Source organism: Trypanosoma conorhini, assembly GCF_003719485.1.
Source record: "Trypanosoma conorhini strain 025E chromosome Unknown Tco_14.4_contig_00002, whole genome shotgun sequence".
In the NCBI taxonomy this organism is placed as follows: Eukaryota; Euglenozoa; class Kinetoplastea; order Trypanosomatida; family Trypanosomatidae; genus Trypanosoma; species Trypanosoma conorhini.
This window is the reverse complement of record NW_021704088.1, coordinates 17,959-36,807: the sequence shown is the minus strand read 5'-3', so window position 1 is coordinate 36,807 and position 18,849 is coordinate 17,959. Positions and strand designations below refer to the sequence as shown.

At 61.6% G+C, this 18,849-nt stretch overlaps 9 protein-coding genes across 9 annotated transcripts, besides 13 other annotated features; all 9 read left to right on the top strand.

Annotated features, from left to right (window-relative positions):
• Positions 1-470: 470 nt before the first annotated feature.
• Positions 471-1,034, top strand: Tco025E_00153 (uncharacterized protein; the record flags this gene model as incomplete). The annotated part of the gene is made up of 1 exon (XM_029367102.1): positions 471-1,034. One exon carries the CDS (start codon positions 471-473, stop codon positions 1,032-1,034), a length of 564 nt encoding a protein of 187 aa, XP_029232798.1.
• Positions 1,035-1,104: 70 nt separating this feature from the next.
• Positions 1,105-1,121: a microsatellite.
• Positions 1,122-1,169: 48 nt separating this feature from the next.
• Positions 1,170-1,214: a sequence feature (GA-rich).
• A 61-nt stretch (positions 1,215-1,275) lies between these two features.
• Tco025E_00152 (uncharacterized protein) lies at positions 1,276-1,890 on the top strand (the record flags this gene model as incomplete). Its single annotated transcript, XM_029367101.1, has 1 exon — positions 1,276-1,890. The coding sequence occupies one exon, from the start codon at positions 1,276-1,278 to the stop codon at positions 1,888-1,890; it is 615 nt and encodes a 204-aa protein (XP_029232797.1).
• A 308-nt stretch (positions 1,891-2,198) lies between these two features.
• Positions 2,199-3,266, top strand: Tco025E_00151 (PhnP protein; the record flags this gene model as incomplete). Its single annotated transcript, XM_029367100.1, has 1 exon — positions 2,199-3,266. One exon carries the CDS (start codon positions 2,199-2,201, stop codon positions 3,264-3,266), a length of 1,068 nt encoding a protein of 355 aa, XP_029232796.1.
• A 143-nt stretch (positions 3,267-3,409) lies between these two features.
• Positions 3,410-3,447: a sequence feature (A-rich).
• Positions 3,448-3,589: 142 nt separating this feature from the next.
• Tco025E_00150 (putative DNA polymerase zeta catalytic subunit) lies at positions 3,590-9,025 on the top strand (the record flags this gene model as incomplete). The annotated part of the gene is made up of 1 exon (XM_029367099.1): positions 3,590-9,025. The coding sequence occupies one exon, from the start codon at positions 3,590-3,592 to the stop codon at positions 9,023-9,025; it is 5,436 nt and encodes a 1,811-aa protein (XP_029232795.1).
• Positions 9,026-9,143: 118 nt separating this feature from the next.
• Positions 9,144-9,182: a microsatellite.
• Positions 9,183-9,196: 14 nt separating this feature from the next.
• Tco025E_00149 (uncharacterized protein) lies at positions 9,197-11,260 on the top strand (the record flags this gene model as incomplete). Its single annotated transcript, XM_029367098.1, has 1 exon — positions 9,197-11,260. The coding sequence occupies one exon, from the start codon at positions 9,197-9,199 to the stop codon at positions 11,258-11,260; it is 2,064 nt and encodes a 687-aa protein (XP_029232794.1).
• An 83-nt stretch (positions 11,261-11,343) lies between these two features.
• Positions 11,344-11,416: a microsatellite.
• A 159-nt stretch (positions 11,417-11,575) lies between these two features.
• Positions 11,576-11,604: a microsatellite.
• A 45-nt stretch (positions 11,605-11,649) lies between these two features.
• Tco025E_00148 (acetyltransferase-like protein) lies at positions 11,650-13,647 on the top strand (the record flags this gene model as incomplete). Its single annotated transcript, XM_029367097.1, has 1 exon — positions 11,650-13,647. The coding sequence occupies one exon, from the start codon at positions 11,650-11,652 to the stop codon at positions 13,645-13,647; it is 1,998 nt and encodes a 665-aa protein (XP_029232793.1).
• A 419-nt stretch (positions 13,648-14,066) lies between these two features.
• Positions 14,067-14,091: a microsatellite.
• Positions 14,092-14,207: 116 nt separating this feature from the next.
• On the top strand, positions 14,208-15,446 carry Tco025E_00147 (uncharacterized protein; the record flags this gene model as incomplete). Its single annotated transcript, XM_029367096.1, has 1 exon — positions 14,208-15,446. The coding sequence occupies one exon, from the start codon at positions 14,208-14,210 to the stop codon at positions 15,444-15,446; it is 1,239 nt and encodes a 412-aa protein (XP_029232792.1).
• Positions 15,447-15,535: 89 nt separating this feature from the next.
• Positions 15,536-15,576: a microsatellite.
• Positions 15,577-15,650: 74 nt separating this feature from the next.
• Positions 15,651-15,677: a microsatellite.
• A 44-nt stretch (positions 15,678-15,721) lies between these two features.
• Positions 15,722-16,684, top strand: Tco025E_00146 (mitochondrial carrier protein; the record flags this gene model as incomplete). Its single annotated transcript, XM_029367095.1, has 1 exon — positions 15,722-16,684. The coding sequence occupies one exon, from the start codon at positions 15,722-15,724 to the stop codon at positions 16,682-16,684; it is 963 nt and encodes a 320-aa protein (XP_029232791.1).
• Positions 16,685-16,864: 180 nt separating this feature from the next.
• Positions 16,865-16,909: a sequence feature (A-rich).
• Positions 16,910-16,992: 83 nt separating this feature from the next.
• Positions 16,993-17,022: a microsatellite.
• Positions 17,023-17,113: 91 nt separating this feature from the next.
• Tco025E_00145 (uncharacterized protein) lies at positions 17,114-18,322 on the top strand (the record flags this gene model as incomplete). The annotated part of the gene is made up of 1 exon (XM_029367094.1): positions 17,114-18,322. The coding sequence occupies one exon, from the start codon at positions 17,114-17,116 to the stop codon at positions 18,320-18,322; it is 1,209 nt and encodes a 402-aa protein (XP_029232790.1).
• A 144-nt stretch (positions 18,323-18,466) lies between these two features.
• Positions 18,467-18,507: a sequence feature (A-rich).
• A 204-nt stretch (positions 18,508-18,711) lies between these two features.
• Positions 18,712-18,745: a microsatellite.
• Between the last annotated feature and the right edge of the window lie 104 nt (positions 18,746-18,849).

Genomic DNA, 18,849 nt, shown 5'->3' with positions numbered 1-18,849 from the left:
GACGTGCCGGGATTCGGCTCCGCCGCTGCCGTTATGTATGCTAGAGGGACGCTAGAAGCGTCACAGCTCATGGAAGCCACGTCGAAGGGGCAAACACATCCCCTTTGCACTCTGTAGGCGATGTATCATACAAGAGGCCGCGCTTTGCTTGTCGAGCATATTTGTAACAGTGGCGCAACGGCGCATGCGTGCAACTTTTTTTTTTGCCTCTTCTTCTGTCGTTGTCGTCACGGTGGAGTTGACGGGGCCACACTGGCTTGTGAGGAGATGTATTGAACCACGCTCCTTCCTTTTTTTTTTACTTTATTTTTGTGTCCTTGTGTGCTTTGCGCCCGGGCCAAATAAAAAGGAAGGCCAGTGGTTCCTTTCACCACATCACACGCACATACGTGTGTGTGTGTGTGTTTTTTTAATAGATAGACGTAGAACTGGCTTCATTGTGGTTGTGCAGGTAGCGGGGGTGAGGCTTCATGCTGGGCTGGGGCGCCTCTGAGCGGCGCGTCACGAGCAGCAAGGAGCTACGTGACGTTGACATGTACGTTTACACGCTCCCCGCAGGGCTGCTGGGCCGCTACATTGGCCGCGCCCTGCGGTTCCGCGTGGAGCGGTTTGCGTACGACGTTGACCCGGCGGGCCGCTCGCTGCGGCGCGTGGTGGTGGAGGCCGACTCCCTGCTCCCGCAGTGCGAGGTGGACCGGCGCAAGTTTGAGCGGCTCCTCTTGAACTTCTCAGAGGTGGAGCGGCTCTCGCGGCGGGTGCGCAGCTACACCCTCGACGCCCCTCGCTTCCCCCGCATCCTCTACGAGGTTGAGCGCGAGACGCAGGAGCACCTCGAGGGCTCGCTGCAGCTCTGCGGGGAGACACGCCCGGTGCGGTGCAGCAAGGCGCTGGAGGGGCCGGAGCTCGTGGTGCGCTGCCCGATTGACACCCGCGAGTTCAACGTGCCGCGCTACTCGATCCTCTTTGGGCTCTTCAGCGTCTCGCCGCACGTGGAGGTGGAGACGCGGGTGCCGCTCAAAGTCCTGCGGCTGTGAGAGCGCCTTGGCCGCGGGAATAAGACGCAGGTGTCAGCAACGACAAGCGAAGAAACTCTCTCTCTCTCTCTATATATATATATATATTTTGGTGGGTGGGGAGGCGTTTGGTTTTTTATTCGATGCATGCATGACTTATTTCTCCTTTTTTTTTTCTTCTCTCTTTCTTTCTTTTTTCTTGCCGCTCCTCCCTTCCTGCGCCTCGCACCTGCCCGGCAGCACAGCGAGCACCACGTTGCGGATGCCAGTCAACGGGGGTGGCGGCGGCCGCGCGAGTCGCTTGACTCCGCCAGGCACCTCAGACCTGCTGGAGGCGCAGCTGCGGCTGGGCGGCGTGGCGCTGCTTCCCGAACGTGGAGCGCCGCAGGAGGAGCGGCGCCCCAGCGACGACGCCGACGCCGATGTCTGCTGGTTCCTTCTGCCACCTGCGCACTTCGGTGCGTGGTGCTGCAACAGCCACGGGACCCTTCACGGCGGGCTGTGCCTGGCGCTTTTTCTCGCCGCCTGCAAGGCACATTTTCTCCGCCGCTCTGGGGCCGCGGGTGCTGTGACGCACGTGAGCATTCAGTACATGCGCCCCGTCTCCACTGCCTCTGCCCTCGCGGTGCGGAGCGAGCTGCACGAGAACAGACGCGACGCCAACGCTGCCTGGCAGCACGACGGTGGTGTGGTGCATGCAACGGTGGAGCTGTACATGCAACCAACGCCACGGCAAAAGGGCGGGAAGCCGGCGGAGCCGCAGCAGGGATACTTCGCGCCGCTCAATAAGGGGCAGAGGATGGATGCCGCACTGTGTTGTTGCAGGGCGTTTCTCACTATTGCCCGGACGCCGACCCCTGCTGCCCACCACCTCTGACAACTGGAAAGCCAGCGACCCGACGCCCTTGCCAATGTGCGCAGCTCACTCTGTTTTTCCCCCCTTATTGATCTGCGCACGGTGCGCTGGCTGACGCGTGATGCATCCACCGGTGGCGTGTGACTGTCTGTTGCGCGGAACCTCACGCGCGTGTTGGTTTGTTGCCCCTCCCTCCCCCTCTTTCACACACACACACTTACCTTTTTTTTCTTTGCCATTTTTCGTTTTTTTTTTCTTCTCTCTTCGCCCCCGCGAGGCATAAGGCGAAGAACCCAGGGAAGCGGCGGCGGCCAACGCGGTGAGGGCGGATGCATACTGCAGAGACGGCCTGCGCGCCGGTAGAAATGGGGTTTCTGCGCGGCGTCATTGTTGGCTCCGGCTCGAGTGGCGCCACCCCTGCGCTGGGCTGCATCACCGGCCCCACGCCCTGCGGCAACTGCGCCGAGGCGCACCGCGACCCACGGCGGAGCAAAAATCACCGGCTAAACGTCTCCTTCCTCGTTCAGCTGCGACACCCGGCGGACGGCTCGCTGCACAACGTCCTCATCGACTGCGGCAAAACCTTCCGCGAGGCGGCGCTGAAGGTGTTCCCCGCCGTCGGGGTGTCGGACCTCAGCGCGGTCCTCCTCACGCACGACCACGCGGACGCCGCGTTTGGCCTTGACGACCTGCGGGAGTTCAACCGACCCGACACCTCCCTTAACGTCTTCGCCGACGAACGCACGGAGGCCTCCATGCGCCGTGTGTATCCGTACCTCTTCCCAAAGGATGGCCCCCCGAAGGTTGGGGAGTGGCGGCAGAAGAAGACAGGCTTTGTCGCCTCCCTCGCCTGGCACGTGTTTACGCCACTGCAGAAGCTCCTGCTGAGCATTCGTGACCGCACCCCACCTAATGGCAATGGCGAGGCCGTGATGGCTTCCTGGCCTATCGTGCCCATTGCCGTGCCACACGGCGGGAATTACCTTGCGAATGCCTTTCTACTACCAATGCACCTCTCTGGAGAGAAGCCCCGTCTCCTGCTGTATGTTTCTGACATGAGCGAATTGGAGGACAAGTTTTTTACAGACCTGACCCAGGCAAAGGAGTTGTTGGGCGTGCCAGGTTCGACATCCGTAGAAGTTCTTCTGCTGGACATGCTGTCGCACAGAACCTACTTTTCCCACCTCAGCGTCGATGCCTCCATCGCAGCTGCGCGCAGGATTCAGGCCGGTAAAACGTACTTTGTTGGCATGTCACACCTCCTGAACCACGACGAACTGACACGAGAGCTGCAGGGCCTGGGGCTGAGCAGTCAGATGGAGGTGGGCTTTGACGGCTGCGTCGTATGCACCGCCGAGGCCAGTGATGCGCAGCGCTCCGTCAGCTCTGAGCTCTGAGGAGGCGTGGGAGGCGTGTCTGCCGGCGGGGGGAGGTGAATGGCCCCCTCCCGCAGAGAGGCGCCATTGAAGTGAAGCCGTGCAGCTTCCAGCGTGGACCTCGCAGCAACAGAAAGCAAAAACGAAAAAAAACGGAATGGAAGTTTTTTTTTCCTTTCTTCCCCTTCGTTCTTTTTTCTTTTACCCCGTTTGTTTTACTCACTTCCTGTTGTTGCTTTTTTCCGGGCCCCTGAGCTTCCGTTTTTCCCCTCGCCTTTGTTGTACTTTGTTGCTCGGGGTAAATCAGGGAAGGCGGCGAATGCCTCCGGGGCTGCGGACCACGCATGCATCTACACGTGGTGTCGGTGGAGCACTCCGTGGCGAATCCCGAGCCCGCGCTCGGCGACTCGCAGATGAGCCCGTTGTTTCATCGCGTGTCGGCCCGCTGCCCGCTGCTGCATTTATTCGGCTACGTCCACACAAGGCGGGAGGGCGGAGGTGGACCGGAGGCTCTCCAGCAGCGCAGCGTCTGCGCACACGTCCACGGCGTGTACCCATACTTCATGGTGCTGCGGCATGACCCCGGGGTCTCGGCGATGCAGTTCGGCGCGCAGCTGGAGGCGGTGGCGATACGGCTCCTGAAGCCCTCCGCCCCAACGGCAGCGCCGCCGCCGCAGCTGCTGCACCACGTGGAGGTAGTGCGGCGTCTGCCCTTTTACGGCTACCATGCGAGGCACAAGACATTCTTCAAGGTCAGCGTGATTGACCCCCAGCTGGTGGGCAGTCTTCTGCGGCTGCTCCGCCAGACGACGGAGGTGGGAGGGCGGCGGTGGCAGACGTACGACGCACACACCCCCTACCACTTCCAGTTTATGGTGGATTACGGCATGAAGGGGATGGCACCGTTTTGCATCCCCAGCTGCACCGCGCGCACGCCCGTGCCGAAGGACGTACAACCCACGCAGCTGCAGACAAACCTGCGCGTCACTGCGGTGATGCCGAGAGGAGAGCCATTGCGCCTCACACGCGCCGAGTTGGAGATTGATGTGAAGGCGTCTGTCCTGCGGCGGCGGGAGTGTCCTGCGGAGACGGGGGAGAACCTTCTCTCTGTGCGGCGCAGCATGCGAGAGTACTTTGCCGAGCACGGCGTCGACGACGCCCTGCGATGCGGGGCGGGGCTTGACATTGCAGATCGCAGCTGCACCGCGAGTGATGTGCAGAATAGTGACTCCGCCGTGCGAGTGATGCGCCAACGGGCGCTGATGCACCTGCGTGCCAGGGCCAACACGGCCAAGGCGGAGTCCCCCTCTCACATTTCCTCAACCCCGCGGGATGGGGTAGAAACCCACACGGCTTTTTCCCCGTCCGCCGGGAAATTAAGCGGCCACCTTACGTTGCAGCTCATGGAGGAGATGCACGGGGAGAGTGCGGAAGCGGCATGCCTTGCGCTGTCGGTTTCAACCTCGTCTTTGGCTTCTTCTTCTTCTGCTGCTTCCTCCGCCTTCTTGGTTTCGGTGCCGTCCGTGGGGGAGGCGGGGCGAGACGCGGGGGAGCGCTCGTCGCACTCCAGCGAGGGGGGCGATCGTATGCGGGCAGCTCCTGTAGCCGCTGACGCCTCACTCGTGGTTGGGGATTCCGTCGCCGTGGTTGGCGTGCCCGTCGACGGCGGCGCCTCGCCCGCGCCATCGGTGGCCAAAATAACCGCGATGGACGCGCAGACGGTGCGGCTGCGGTGGTACATGACGCTGCGCGAGACGCACCTCGCCGACGCGCAGGAGGCGCTTGAAAGGAGTGGGCGGTGGCTGGCGCGGCGGGCGCCTGACGCCGGCAGTGCGGCTGCGGCGGAGGAGGAGCTGCTACTGGGAGATGTGGAGGATGACAACCCCATTGATGTCTTGAAGCAGGCCGTGCGCGTTGCGGTGTACCACGAGTATAGTGCCTGCAAGAGCCCCGCGCTGCTCTGCCGCTACAATTATCACGTCTCGGAGCAGCGCCTTTCGGAGATTTCACCGGCACGGAGCGGGGAGCCCGTGGCCCTCCCGGCGGCACTTGCTGCGCCTCCTGCCACCGGCGCGGTGGGGGCGGGCGTCGTGGAGGAGGATGCGGAGCTCTTGACGTCACCGCCGTCGTCCTCGTCGTCGCTGTTTTCGTCACCGTCGTCGTGTGGCGCGGCGGCGGAGAGGCGTGAATTCGCGCCGCCGCTCTCCCTCTCACGTCCGTCGACGCACGGCGGAAATTGCACGCCGGCTCCGCTGCGACGCTCCGTTTCAAGCGTTGCGCAGCAGGCGGCCCAGTCGCAGTTGTCGCTGCTCCTCAGCTGCGTGGGCTCCTCCCCGCCCGCGACGGCCATCGTCCACGCCGTGGCCTCTCCGCCGGTTGCCTCTGAGGCCGGTGGCAACGTGGAGCCGCCCTCCGCGTCGCTGGAGTGTGTCAGCCCCCGTCAAGTCGCCCTCCTGCAGGAGTGCAGGGAGGCGTCTTTCTGCTTACGCCCGTGCCACTTCATGGGCGACATCGCTCGCAATTTTCGATGGACGTATGACCAGCAGCATCATAGTATTGCTGTGTCGGCCGCCAGCTGGCCTCTCGCCACACCTTCCAGTACTGCTAGCAGTAGCCACGCTCCTGCTGCGGCGTCAACACGGGGAGGAATGCCCAGAGCAACCGTGGGAGCGCTTCCAGCACGGCCGTCGGTGCCGCTGCTCTCGCATGTGGCGCCATCGCCGTGGGTGTCGCCCAGCCATCAACGTGCGTCGGCCGCCAAAGCCCCCAAGTGGCAGCCACACCCATCATCCAACGCCTCACGCTCGCTAGGGCGGGGCACGTATACGACCTGCGAGCTTCGTGTCATGTGTGTGGAGGTGCTCGTGCACCGCCAGCCTGGCACGCAGAATGTAGTGCAGGATGAGCTTTTGGCTGTGGCGCTTGGACGCACCAACTCTTCCGCCGAGTTCATCGGTGTGCGGATCTTTTGTGTGTGCCCAGCGACGATGGCCATGAATTGTCTACAGCAGCCTTTTAGTGGCGTCGTCGACGTGGTTCCGCTCCCCTCGGAGTTGCACCTGCTGCAGCGCGTGCGGCGGGAGCTGTGCTCCTACGACCCCGACATTCTTCTCTCATGGGAGGGGTGCAAGTACGGCGTGGGCCTGCTGGCGTTACGCTACCGCCTCGTGCTGCGGCGTTCCCTCGCGCGCGACGTCGCCCGGCTCGCAATCCACGGCGTGGGCGATGCCACGGGCGAGGCGGGTGACGAGCGGGATGCAGTGGGCGATGCCGCGAGTGCCGACGATGAGTTGTGGTTGAGTTCCTCCTCCTCCTCCTCGTCGTCGTCAGCGGGAGACGGCGAGGGCGTCGCTGCGCCGGAGACCGCCGGGGCATCGGCGGCGGCCGCCTCACAGCTCGGCACGGCCGACATGATCCGGCGTCTCTCAAGGCGCTTTGGCGGCGGCGTGCGTGTTGCGGGGCGCGTTGTGGTTGACCTCGGCAGGCAGCTGCGCAAGGAGCTGCGGCTTCCCTCGCACACCTTGCAGATGGTGCATCAAAAGCTTTTTCGCCGCAGCCTGCCGTACTTCACGGACGTCGCCCTGGCAGAAATGTACACCGGCAGGAGTGCCGATATGCGGCGTGTGGCGCTTTCTGTTCTTCTCACACGCGTTGTGACTCCGCACCGGGTTGCGCGGCATCTGGACTTTTACACCCGCACTATGGAGTTCGCGCGGATGTACGGCATCCTCTTTTACGAGGTGCTCACACGCGGGAGCCAGTACCGCGTCGAGGCGACGCTGCACCGCATGGCACGACCCCTCGGCTACGCGATGCTGTCGCCCTCGCCTGAGGAGGTGCACCGTCAGCCGCGCCTTGTGAGCATGCCGCTGATTATGCAGCCACGCAGTGGCTTCTACAAGGACGACCCCGTCGTTGTGCTGGACTTCCGAAGCCTGTATCCCAGCATTGTGATTGCGTACAACCTGTGCTACTCGACCTGCCTTGGAAGGGTGTCCAAGTGCCGCCGCGGCCGCTTGGGGGTGTTGGCGTCGTACAGGCAAGCCGACCCTCTCCTACTGCGGCTCCTCGCGGAGGATGACGCGTTACTCGCCGCACACCGGGTGACAGTTGCGCCAAATGGTTGCATGTTTTTGTCCCCAGAGATACGCAGAGGGGTGCTCCCGCAAATGCTGCAGGCCCTGCTTGACACACGGCTTCAGGTGCTGGCGGCTCTGAGGCATGTGGCGCAGCCGTGCGAGGACAAGCACATGCAGCGCGTCCTGCAACAGCAGCAGACGGCCATTAAACTGCTCGCTAACACGACTTACGGGTACACGGCGGCCTCCTTTACGGGGCGAATGCCGTGCGTGGATGTCGCCGATGCCACAGTCATGCTTGCACGCCAGACACTGGAGCGGGCAATGCGACTTATCAACGGCCACCCGAGCTGGAACGCGGAGGTGGTGTACGGAGACACCGACTCGCTCTTTGTGCGGTTGCCTGGCAGAACAAAGGAGGAGGCCTTTCTGCTTGGTGAGCAGATGGCGAGGGAGGTGAGTCGCATCAACCCCGCACCGATTCAGCTGCAGTTTGAGAAGGTGCTTTTTCCCTGTCTCTTGCTTGTGAAGAAGCGCTACGCGGGTTACGCATACTTCAAGCCGGATCAAAAGCAGCCCGAGTTCCTTGCGAGGGGTATTGAGACCGTGCGCAGGGATCAATGCCCTGCCACCTCCCGTCTGGCGGAACGCATGCTTCAGCTCCTTTTTGCCGGTGCCTCTACCGACGTGCTGCGTACGCGATTCTACGAGGAGGTGGGCAAACTGCAGCGTGGGGGGTGCAATCCGGCCGACTGCATCTTTAGAAAGGCGGTGAAGCTGGGGCGGTACCGTGACGAGGCGCACCTGCCACCCGGGGCGCATCTTGCCATGCAGTTGATAGAGAAGGACATCACACGCACGCCGTACTGGGGCGAACGCATGCCGTACATTGTGGTTCAGCCACAGGCGTCTCTGCGATTGCGTGATCAGGTGGTGCACCCGCAGCGTCTGCTGAGTTTGAGGGAAAGCCTGCGCGTTGACCACGAGTACTACATCAAGCGCCACATCATTCCCACGCTGGATCGTATGTTTTACCTCATTGGCGTGAGCTTTGCGCGCTGGTACGCGCTTATGCCAAGACGGCGCTCATGTCAGAGCTACTTTGGGCTTGGCGTGGCAACACTCCCGCGTTCGGGCAAAAAAACACCACGGACCCCGCGTGAGCATCCCATCGTGGTGGGGGACGACACGGACGCTGACACAGACCACGGCGGTGCCTCGTTGCCACTGGCCGCTCTGGCGTGCCGCCCCAGGCAGAGGACCCTGGACGCGCATTGCCATCGGACGCTGTGCGCCGTGTGTCTCGAGGCGTGCTCGGAGACGCGTCCGCCAGACCCACCTGTCTGTGGTGGTTGCTTGCGTAATCGCAGGGCATCGGCTGTGCGCGTGGTGGGGCGCCGGCGCAGGGTTGAGCAAGAGTTGCGATTACTGGAGACCGCGTGTCGACGCTGCATTGCATCCTGCGGGGAGGCGGGCGGAGCAAACTTCTTGGCGGGGGAAGAGCGAGACATGGAGGACATGCATTTTGCCATTCCCCACCAGCTCGCTGCCGCTGCTTCTACGGCCTTGCACGGAGATGGGTCGAGGGGTTGTCTTTCCATTGACTGCTACTTGTCCTTCGAGAAGAGTCAGGTGTTCCTCCTCTACTCGCAGCTGATGGCGTTGGAGAATTACTTGGCAAGGTTGTGTGTCACCGCGTGATCGCCTCTTTTTTTTTTATTCTTATTCTTTAGAATATATATAATTTTTTTTGCTGCCTTTTTGTTTTGTCTGCGTCGGTTGCTGCTGCTGCGTAATTCTCTACATACGTGTCTCTGCTGTGTGTGTTTGTGGCGGGTGGGTGGGTGGGGTGGGGAGGCAGTGAAGCGTTGAATGCGGACCGCGGCGCTGAGGGCGGCCCCACTGCTCTGCCGCTCCCACCGCCTCCTTGCGGGGCGGCAAGTGGGTGGCGAGGGCAACGCGTTGGCCCCCGCGCCTCCGCCGCCGGACGCCGTCGAGTGGAGTTCGCCGTTTCTCTCGTCTCTGCTGGAGCCCCCGGCGACGGTGCCGCTCCCCGACGCCGCCCGCACGTACGCGACGATGGACGTCGTGGAGCCGCCGGCGCGATACGACCCGCAGTCGCCGAACGTCGACCCCGCGCCGCGGGAGGCGGAGGCGGAGGCGGAGACGGATGGGCCCGTGGCGCGCGCGCACCGGGCGGGGCGGCTGTGGACGGCCTTTGCCGCCGCCAGCGGGAACGAGCCGCCGGCGTGGTTTTACGGCCTCTGCGAGGACTTGTACTACAGACGCCACTGCGAGGATGAGATGGACGCCACGGCCCTGGCCAGCGATGTGGCTTCGCAGCACCACGCCGCCACTCCGGGGGCCTGGGGCGGGGAACCGACGGCAACGAGGGCAAGTAGTAGTAACAGCAACCACAACGACAAGGGTGAGGACGGCGGAGAGGAGGAGGGCGTGGACCCGTACCTCTGGCTACCGTTTGACCTACTGAACGAGGCGGACTACGGTGTTGGCCCCTACGTGTTTCCCAGCACCGCCACCTACACGCATGAGCAGCGGACGCTGCTGTGCCTGGGAAACGCACGCAAAGAATATGTGCACTTCTGCAGCACGTATGCCTTCCCTGAGCGTGTGCAGATCCCAACCTCCGTGGGGACGCGTCCCGCCAAGCTGTACGTGGATCCCTTGCAAGCGACGCCGGTAGTTTACATTCAGTTGAGCGACGACTTTCCACCTGCAATGTGGCTTCCTGTGAAGGGGACGGCCGCCGCCGTGCGCCGCGTCCTGGCGGAGTTTGCGTCCATCTCCACCCTTCATCGAGACTGGCACCACGAGGGCTTTGAGGAACGCTTTCGAACCGCCCAGCGCATGTTGGAGCTTCAGCGTTTGCCTTCCACTGAAGGGGATATTCTTCGTTACATGTCCTACGACGCGCGTAATGAGCAGTTCGCCTTTGCCCCTATTCGAGAGTTCCCTAACCAGCAGGAGTTTTTCCTCGGCGAACACGACGACCCCGAGCGGCTTATGGAGCACCTCGACCTCTGCCCGTTTCTCTTTGCGATTCCGCACCTGCGGACGGTGGTGGACCCCCATGCCGAGCACATGACCCCAACGATTGAGGGCCCTGGGGTGGCGACCTCGCTCTACCGCTGCGTTTTCTCCAAGGCGCTCTTGTTTGTGCAGGTGCAGCTGTCTGCGGAGGTGAAGCTGCCTCCGCAGGACCCCGAGGCGTTTCAGTTCATGTGGAAAGACTCTCAGGTGGTCCCCAAGATGCACATCCCCGTTTTCGTTCGTGTGGTGTGGCCCGACAACGAACGCATGTGCGGCGGGGGTCAGTTGGTGCGCCGCTTCAACCGTCTCTTCCAGACGGAGTTCGCCGCCGACATCCCCGTCGACGCGGTGATGGCGCTCGTGTACGTCATGCAGTGGGCGAAGCAGCTGCCCAACTTTCTGGGCGTGCGTGGGATGCGGCGGCGCCTGTCGGAACTGGAGGCTGCGGCGCAGGTGCCTGAGCCGGCCAAGCTGTACCCGGCGACGCGGGAGATTCCTAACCCGGAGTACACCGTCGCAGAGCGCCTTGGAATGCATGTGCAGTACCTGGCGCAGCTCGGCGATCCGGACATCGCCGCGACGATTGAGCGACTTCTTCCGGAGGCTTCCGCGGCCGTTCGCATGGGATGTGCAAAGGCCGCCCTCATCGCCGGCGAGCGAGAGCTGTTCCGCCACATTGTGAGCAGTGAGCCACCTGGTCGCATGCAACTTTACATGACGAAACTCGTACGAAAACGCAAGTCGCGAGATTTACTTGACGCTGAGCCGCGCCTGCTTGAGGAGCAGTATGAGTTTGCGGCCCCGCTCTGGACGAAGCGTGGGACACGCATTGACAAGAACACACTTGAGGGAGCCGTGGACATGCAGGGGAGAATCGGTGGATGATGGCCGTCGCTTTGCCCCACCCCGCTGTTTTGTCTTTCACTCTCTGCGTGTGTGTGTATGTGTGTCTTGCTGGAAAGCTAAACATATATAAAGATATATATATATATATATATCTATTCATCTTTATCAACGAAACTATGTATATGTATATATATAGCTGCATCCTGTGCCCCATACCAACTGGTCGATTATCGGGCTTTGCAACTTCCGCTTCTCTTCCGTGTCGGTTCTCCCGTGCTCTCCTTAAGCCGCGTTGGGCTGACGGCGTGCCTGGGGTTTCTCCGTGCCACAGGCGGAGAGGAGAGAAGCGAGCCGCACACACACACACACACGCAAACACAAACCAACCCCCCCCCAAAAAAAAAGAAAGAAGTAGCGCAGCGGGGCGGATGGCGTCCAAGCGTCCTAGGGAGGAGGGAAGCGCGATGGCGGGCGGAGGCGAAGCGACACTGCGTCAGGAGGAGCAACTGCAGGAGACGGCCCCGCAACCCAACCTGCACCACTCGCTGAAGGAGGCCCGATTCGCGGGGCGGTCGATGGAGGCGGGGTTTAATCACCAGCTGGGGCCCTACGAGGCGCCCGATGAGGCGGCCGACGTCGAGGAGTTGGTGCAGGGGCACGAGGACTTTGGCGACCTGCCGGAGGAGCGTCGCCGCGCGCTGCTGGAGTCCGTGCGGGCGCTGGCGCAGAAGGTGGGGGGCGCGGCGAAGAGCAAGAGTCAGCTGGAGCACCTGCGCGTCAAGGCGTCCCGCCTCTTTGGTTTTAAAGACACCGCGCGGAAGTCGGAGCTGACGGCGGCGTATCGGCAGCTAGTGCGGGCCGGGGAACTCCAGGAGTCGCCGGTGCTGGAGGAGCTGCTGGTGCGGAAACGCGGCAAGTCGCACAGCGGCGTGCTGGTGGTGACCGTCTTCATGGGACCGGGGCAGTTTTCGTGCCCGAAGGACTGTCACTACTGCCCGAACCAGCCAGGCGTTGCGCGCTCGTACCTGCTGAAGGAGCCAGGTGTGCTGCGCGGGTACCGCAACGGTTGGGACCCCGTCTCGCAGTTCTACGACCGGGCGAGCGCGCTGGAAAACAACGGCCACGTGGTGGACAAGATTGAGCTCATTATTCTCGGCGGGACCTTCTCCTTCTACCCAAAGAAGTACGCCGAGGAGTTTATGGCCGGATGTTTTTACGCCGCCAACACGTACTACGACTCCGCGCCGCTGCGGCCCATGCAGAGTCTGCAGGAGGAAATCACGCTGAACGAGGAGGCCCGCTGCCGCGTCATTGGAGTGACGGTGGAGACGCGCCCGGATTACATCAACGCGTCCGAGCTGCGTCGCTTTCGCACGCTTGGCGTCACGCGTGTGCAGCTTGGGGTGCAGCACCTCGACGACGACATCCTCAACGTGGTTAACCGTGAGTGCCCGACCGCCAAAACCATCGTGGCGATCAAGCGCCTGCTCGACGCGGGGTTTAAGGTGGATGCTCACTGGATGCCGGACCTGCCCGGAAGCAGCTACGCAAAGGACCGTGAAATGTTCGAGTACCTTTTCTCCCCCGACAACGAGAACTTTCAGGTGGATCAGTGGAAGGTGTACCCCACGGCGACGGTGCCGTACACCAAAATTGAGGAGTGGTACCGCAAAGGCCTCTACAAGCCCTACGCGGAGCTGGACGGCGGTGCCTGGATGGTGAAGCTCCTTGTGTACATCATGGAACAGTGCCCGCATCGCATTCGTCTAAATCGCGTTGTCCGCGACATCCCCACGACGTACATCATGGGGGGTGAGCGGCGGTGCAACCTGCGGCAGGTGATCGAGGCGGAGATGAAGGCGCAGGGGATTCGCTGCAGGGATATTCGTGAGCGCGAGTGCAAGGGGCGACCCGTCGATCGCGAGCACACAAGCCTCTTCGTAGATGAATTTCGTGCAAGCGAGGGGACCGAGTTCTACATATCGGTGGAGGATCCGGAGCGGTCGACGCTGTATGGACACCTGCGGCTGCGGCTGCGTGACAACAGCGGGGCAGACAATTCCCTCTTTGGGGCGCTCGAGGGCTGTGCGCTCATCCGCGAGTTGCACACGTATGGGCGGCTGGTGGCGGTGTCTCGTCCCAACTCTGGCAGTGAGGCGCAGCACATGGGCGTGGGCACGCAGCTGATGCGGGAGGCAGAGCGCATTGCCGCGGCGCGCGGATTTGGCAGTGTGGCGGTGATTGCAGGCGTCGGGGTGCGGCGGTACTACGGGAGGCTCGGGTACCAGCTGGAGGACACCTACATGGTGAAGCGGCTCGCGGTGAACGGCACGAACGCCATCACGGAGGAGCAGGTGGTGCAGGACGACGACAACGACAACACCGGCTTCTTCTCAAAACTGAGGAACCTCATTTTTGGGAAGTAAGCCCCGCCTCCCGCATTCTGCGGAGCAACACCGTTTCCCCCTCCCTGCCTGCGCTGCTGCTTGTGGTGGTGGTGGGAGAGGCGAGGCCAAGTAGTCGCGCGGGGTGCAAGGCGGAGGCGCGCAACACCACCGCCACCGCCGCAGAGGGGGAAAGAAAGTGAAGGCGATGAGCGGAGAACGTTAAACATGGGGGCAAAAAAAAATGGAGGCCAAACGGTGTGTGTGCGCCTGTGATGGTCTGTAATGCCGTGACTGATTTGTTTTTGTCTGCTGCTCAGCTGCGCAGGAAGAAAAAAATATATCTTTTTTCTTGCCTAAACGAAAAATACGGCACTTTTACTCATTTGTCTTTACTTTTGGGCTTTCCTTTTCGTGCTGTCTCTCCTCCGCCATTACTATTTTGCCTTTGCTTCCCCTTTTGTGTTTGTGTGGGTGTGTGTGCGTTTTTTTTTTTCGCTCCCGCTGCCCTGCACCGCGGTGCGTAGTCTGGAGAAGTCAGCGTGCACGTGCGTCTGTGTGTGTTGGGGCCGAACGAGTGGAAGGGAAGCAGCGTGGGGGTAATGCGCCGCATGCAGGCCGTGGGGCGCGCCGCTCTCTGCACCGCGGCGCTTCAGCCGTCGTCGTTGCTGGCGTCGCCGCCGCAAGGGCAGAGGCGCCAAGCGGCGTTCAACGCCGCGCCCAAGAAGCCGAGTGGGCTGCGCAGTTTCTTTAGGCTGGCGGACATGTACAGTCCGGGCAAGTACACTTCAAAGGACCTGCCGAAGGGGCCGGGGGCGTCGAACCAGCCGTGGGACCCGGTTTACGCCAACTACGCCTTTCGGAAGGCCACGGGGCCGCTGGAGCGAAAGCAGAACACGACTCCAGACGACCACCTTACCGTGGAAGAGGTGGAGAAGTGGATGGACGCCACCGCCGCCGCGAAGGTGCTGGGCATCAAGGAGTCCGAGCTGCCGACACTGACCTCCACGCAGCTGGAGGAGCGCTGGGCGAAGGTCTACGGCGAGCGCGCGAATGCGCTGCAGCAAGAGACGGTCATTGCGGCGGAGGTGTTGTTGGAGTACATTGACTCCTCACTGCATCGCAAGAAATCCCGGCAGTATTACCGCCAGTACGTTGACAACGCCCGGCACGCGATTGACCACGAGATTGACCTGCGGCGTCAGGGACACCGGCAGAAGTTCACTTACGTGTTTGGCGTGGCAATGCTCACCGGGTGCAGCGTGGTGATGTGTATTGCCTTCTTCCGCGATATTATTACTCGCAGAGACGTGGAGAACATTGGCGCCAACGCGGTGGCGTACCTCAGCATGGCCTTCACCCAGGCGACCAACCCCGAGCCGGCCCCCGACTACTCCACCCGCTATCGCAACACCCCCACCGCGATGGAGATCGATCAGCGGGAAGGCAACTTCGGCCACGCGGACCCTGCGCGGGCGCAGCTTGCGGCGGAGGTCGAGGAGTACCGCCGTCAGGAGGAGGCCGAGATGCTGCGGATGTTCAACGACGAGAACGAGCGTGCGCAGAAGGAGGCGAAGGTGCGGGAGGTGCGTGGCAGCCGAGTGCGTGTGTACCGTCCCGAGGACTTTGATGAGGCCGGTGAGTTGAAGGAGCCTGCGCCGCCCAAAAATGAGCTGGACCCCGCGGCTGCCTTCTCGCAAATGACATTTCGGCAGTTTGCCGCCATGATGGCGTCGCAGTTTGGCGGCGGCTCCCGGTTTCAGCGCATCACGCAGGACAGTGTGCGGCGCACGGAAGAGATGGAGAAGATGCGGAAGCGCATGGACGAGACGAATGTGTAGCGTCAATGACGTTTGCCTCCGCCAGCGCCAAATTCCATGGCGTGCGAGCGTAAGTTGTGTCCTCTGTTTTCTCCCCCACCTTTTTTTTTTGTCGTCTGTGTGTCTCTCGGTGTGTGTGTGTGTGCGTGTGCCTGTTTTACTTCTCTTTGCTGTCCGTGCTCTTGACATGTGCGCTCCTGATCCGCTCTGCTCTCTCTCTCCTTCTGTGTGTGTTTGTGTTTGTGTTTGTGTAGGTTTTCCCAAGGCGGCGCTTGGCGATCGCTTGACCTCTACTCATGGGCGGGGCGGGGCAGCAGGAGGCGCCGCAGCCGTCGTCCCCGACAGGCAGCCTGCACGCCTCCTCCGTGGCACTGGCCTCGACTGCGGCCAGCGTGCTCACGAAGTCCTTCCTCCACCCCCTGGACACCGTAAAATGTCGGTTGCAGTGCTCGAATTCCAAAAGCTTGCTGTATATCTGGCGTGAGTTCGCCGGCAAGTGGGGCCCCCGCCACGTGTACGGCGGCTTGCCCCTGAAGCTGGTTTTTTACGTGCCGTACCAGGCCATCTACATGACCACGTACAACGCGGTGCGCGACACGTTGAGTCCGGCGGGCGTCAGCAACGACCCACGCAGTTCATTCCTGGCGCATACCCTCGTTGCCGCGTGCGCCGCCGAGCTGGCGAGCTGCGTCGCGCGTGTCCCTATGGAGACGGCGAAAATGCGCATTCAAGCCACCGTTGTGCCGAATACCGCGGCCGCAATACGGCAGATTTTCCGCCAAGGGCTTTTTGCCTGCTCTCGACTGGTAAGGGCGCAAACACTACTGCATGACATTCCTTACAGTGTCATTCAGTGGGTTTTCTATGAGAGCTTGCGGCCATGGGCGAAGCGTTTGCAACCGCAGCATCAACTTGAGGGTGAGCCTGAGGGGCAGCCGCGTCTTCGTTGGTACGTTCATCATTTTTTGCGTACCTTTCTGACAGGTGGCTTTAGTGGCCTTATGGCATCTACGTTAACGGTGCCACTGGACACAATTCGGACCCGTGTGGTGGTGGCCACCGCAGACAACCCATCTGCGACAATACGCAGCGTGGTGCGGGACACGTATCGCCTCGGTGGCGTCGCTTTCTTTTTCCGCGGAGGATGCACCCGCGTGCTGTGGGTTACAACTAATATGGCGGTGTATTTTCCCCTGTATGAGACCTTTAAGATGGAGTTGCTGCGCCGTCAGGAGTCGGCAGCTCGCAAGCCGCTCTGACGCGCGCCCTCTGGCTGGCGTTTCCCTGCCAGTTTCTCCCCGTTGCTATGTTTCGTGCGTGCCGGTGAAACGGTGCTAAGTAGTAATTTTTCGGTTGGCCACATTCCTTCTCTGCCCACTCCCCGCTCTCTGTCTTGTTCTTTTCTCTGGCCTGCTTGCTCTCCCGCTTCATCTCTACACCTCTTTTGTTTCTTTTTGTTTTTGTTTTTCCTTTTCGCTTTCCTTCTTGGCTCGCGGTGTCGCGTCTGCTGTGGCCTGTGGGCCCCGTTGCGCCCAACGTTGCGGGGGCGGGGGCGGAAGAAGGCGGGAAACAAACAGGCAAACAAACAAAAAACAAAAACTTAAAACTTTAGGGAAAACGGCGGAAAGAAATAAAAAAGAAAAAAAACCTCAAAAGAAGAAGAAGAAAAAAAAACGCATTGAAGGCGAATGACAAGTGCCGCGGCATCGCACGAGGTTAGTGACGCACGCAGCGACGATGCCTGGCCGGAGTTCACGCAAAGCATGTGTGAGGAGCTGAACGGCAAGCGCTGCCTTGCCCTGGCGGCAGCGACGGCCCCAGCGAAGCTGGCCGCCGTGTGCCGTTGCATCGACGATGCGTGCGCAAGGCTGGTCGCCGCAAGCAGTGCGGGGGCGAAGGAGGAAAAGCCTCTAAAACCAAACGACCTGCTGCTCTCCCTGCAGCGCGCCCCACGTGTCTGCTTCACCACGGAGGCTGGCATCGCGAAGCTGCAGAAGTGCACTGCCGTTTACGGGCGAACCCCAAGTCTGCTTCTGCTAGAGATGTACGACGACCGCGCCTTTGTCCTGGACCTCAACCCCGGCCTGCTGGGCAACAGCGAGCAGGCGGCGGCCGTGGAGGCGTTCCTCCGTGGTGTGGCGGAGGGTAGTGTTGCGAAGGCCCTCCAAGGCGCGGCACCGCCCGACGATGACCGCCTCGAGCCGACGCACGGCATCACGCTGAGCCACGGACTCTGCGCCGTGACGAGCACGTTTCGGCGGCTAAAGCGGAAGGAGGCGGGCGGCGCAGTCTGCGTCTTCTGGAGCAGCCGTTGTGCGGTGTGCCCCGCGGTTCTCATGATGATGGACCACCTTGTAGGCGTCGTCTGGAAGGCCTCCGAGGCCTGCGGCGTGGCACGGCCCTTTAGCTACCTCGCCTGCAACATCGACGACAACGATCTCCCGGCGGAGGACTGGCCAGAGACGCCGCACCAGCAGACGGTGCCGACGACGGCTGCGTACGACGGGAACGGGGAGCGCTTCGTGTACACCGGCAAGCGAAGTGCCGCACCTATTGTACGCTTTATATGCGCACACTGCCTGCCAAGGGACTTGCCCACTGCGGCGCGGATTACAAGCGATGCGCTGGCGATTGCAGAGAAGTTGACGGACGAGGAATTGTGGGAGATTGGCCTCCCTCCCGCCGCGAACAAAGACGTAGAGAAGAAGTCCCCACCGCACGGCGGCGGCAATGCACACGAAGCCTCTGTCGAAAGCTCGCGGGGGGCACGGCGGAAGAGGCCGCTTGGCTGCAGTGAAACTCTACCGGACGACGAACTCCCCCAGCGGGCAGCGGAGCAGCTGGAAACACAAAAGAGGAGAGTGGAGAAGGAACATGAGGAAGTCATGGGCCCGTGAGGACGGTATTCGATGTGCTTCTCTTCGCTCTCTTTGGTCGTTGAATTCGCTTCTTTCGGAGCGTTTCTGAGACGCATGTGCGGGAATGTGCCCCCTAAGTTTTGTACCAGCGAGCTTTTCTCTTCGTTTTTTTTGTGTTGTCGCTCCTTTTCCTTTTTATTTTTATTTTTATTTTTTCCTTTTCCCGTGTGTCAGTGTGCTGTTTTCGCCTCTACTGGAAGTCCACTTATTTCTTTTTCCTCTCTTCTTGGATTGGGCGTAGGCAGTAGGGATTTGTGTGCTGGCTGTGGGCGCATCTTCTTCTCTGTTGTGCCTCCATTCGTGATGCGAGGACGGATATGTGGTGGGGCTGCTAAAGACATCTCTGCCCGTTCTTGCGTGCGCGTGGTTCTCTCTCCCTCTCGCTCTCTCTCTCTCTGTCTCGTGGGGCGTGCTGCGAGGCGCCGTCCGGGCGGCGCGTCTGAAGCGCGACACCAGATGCAAATTAACGTGTGTGCTGCCTGGCACTCCTTTGGTTTCGGCGACCT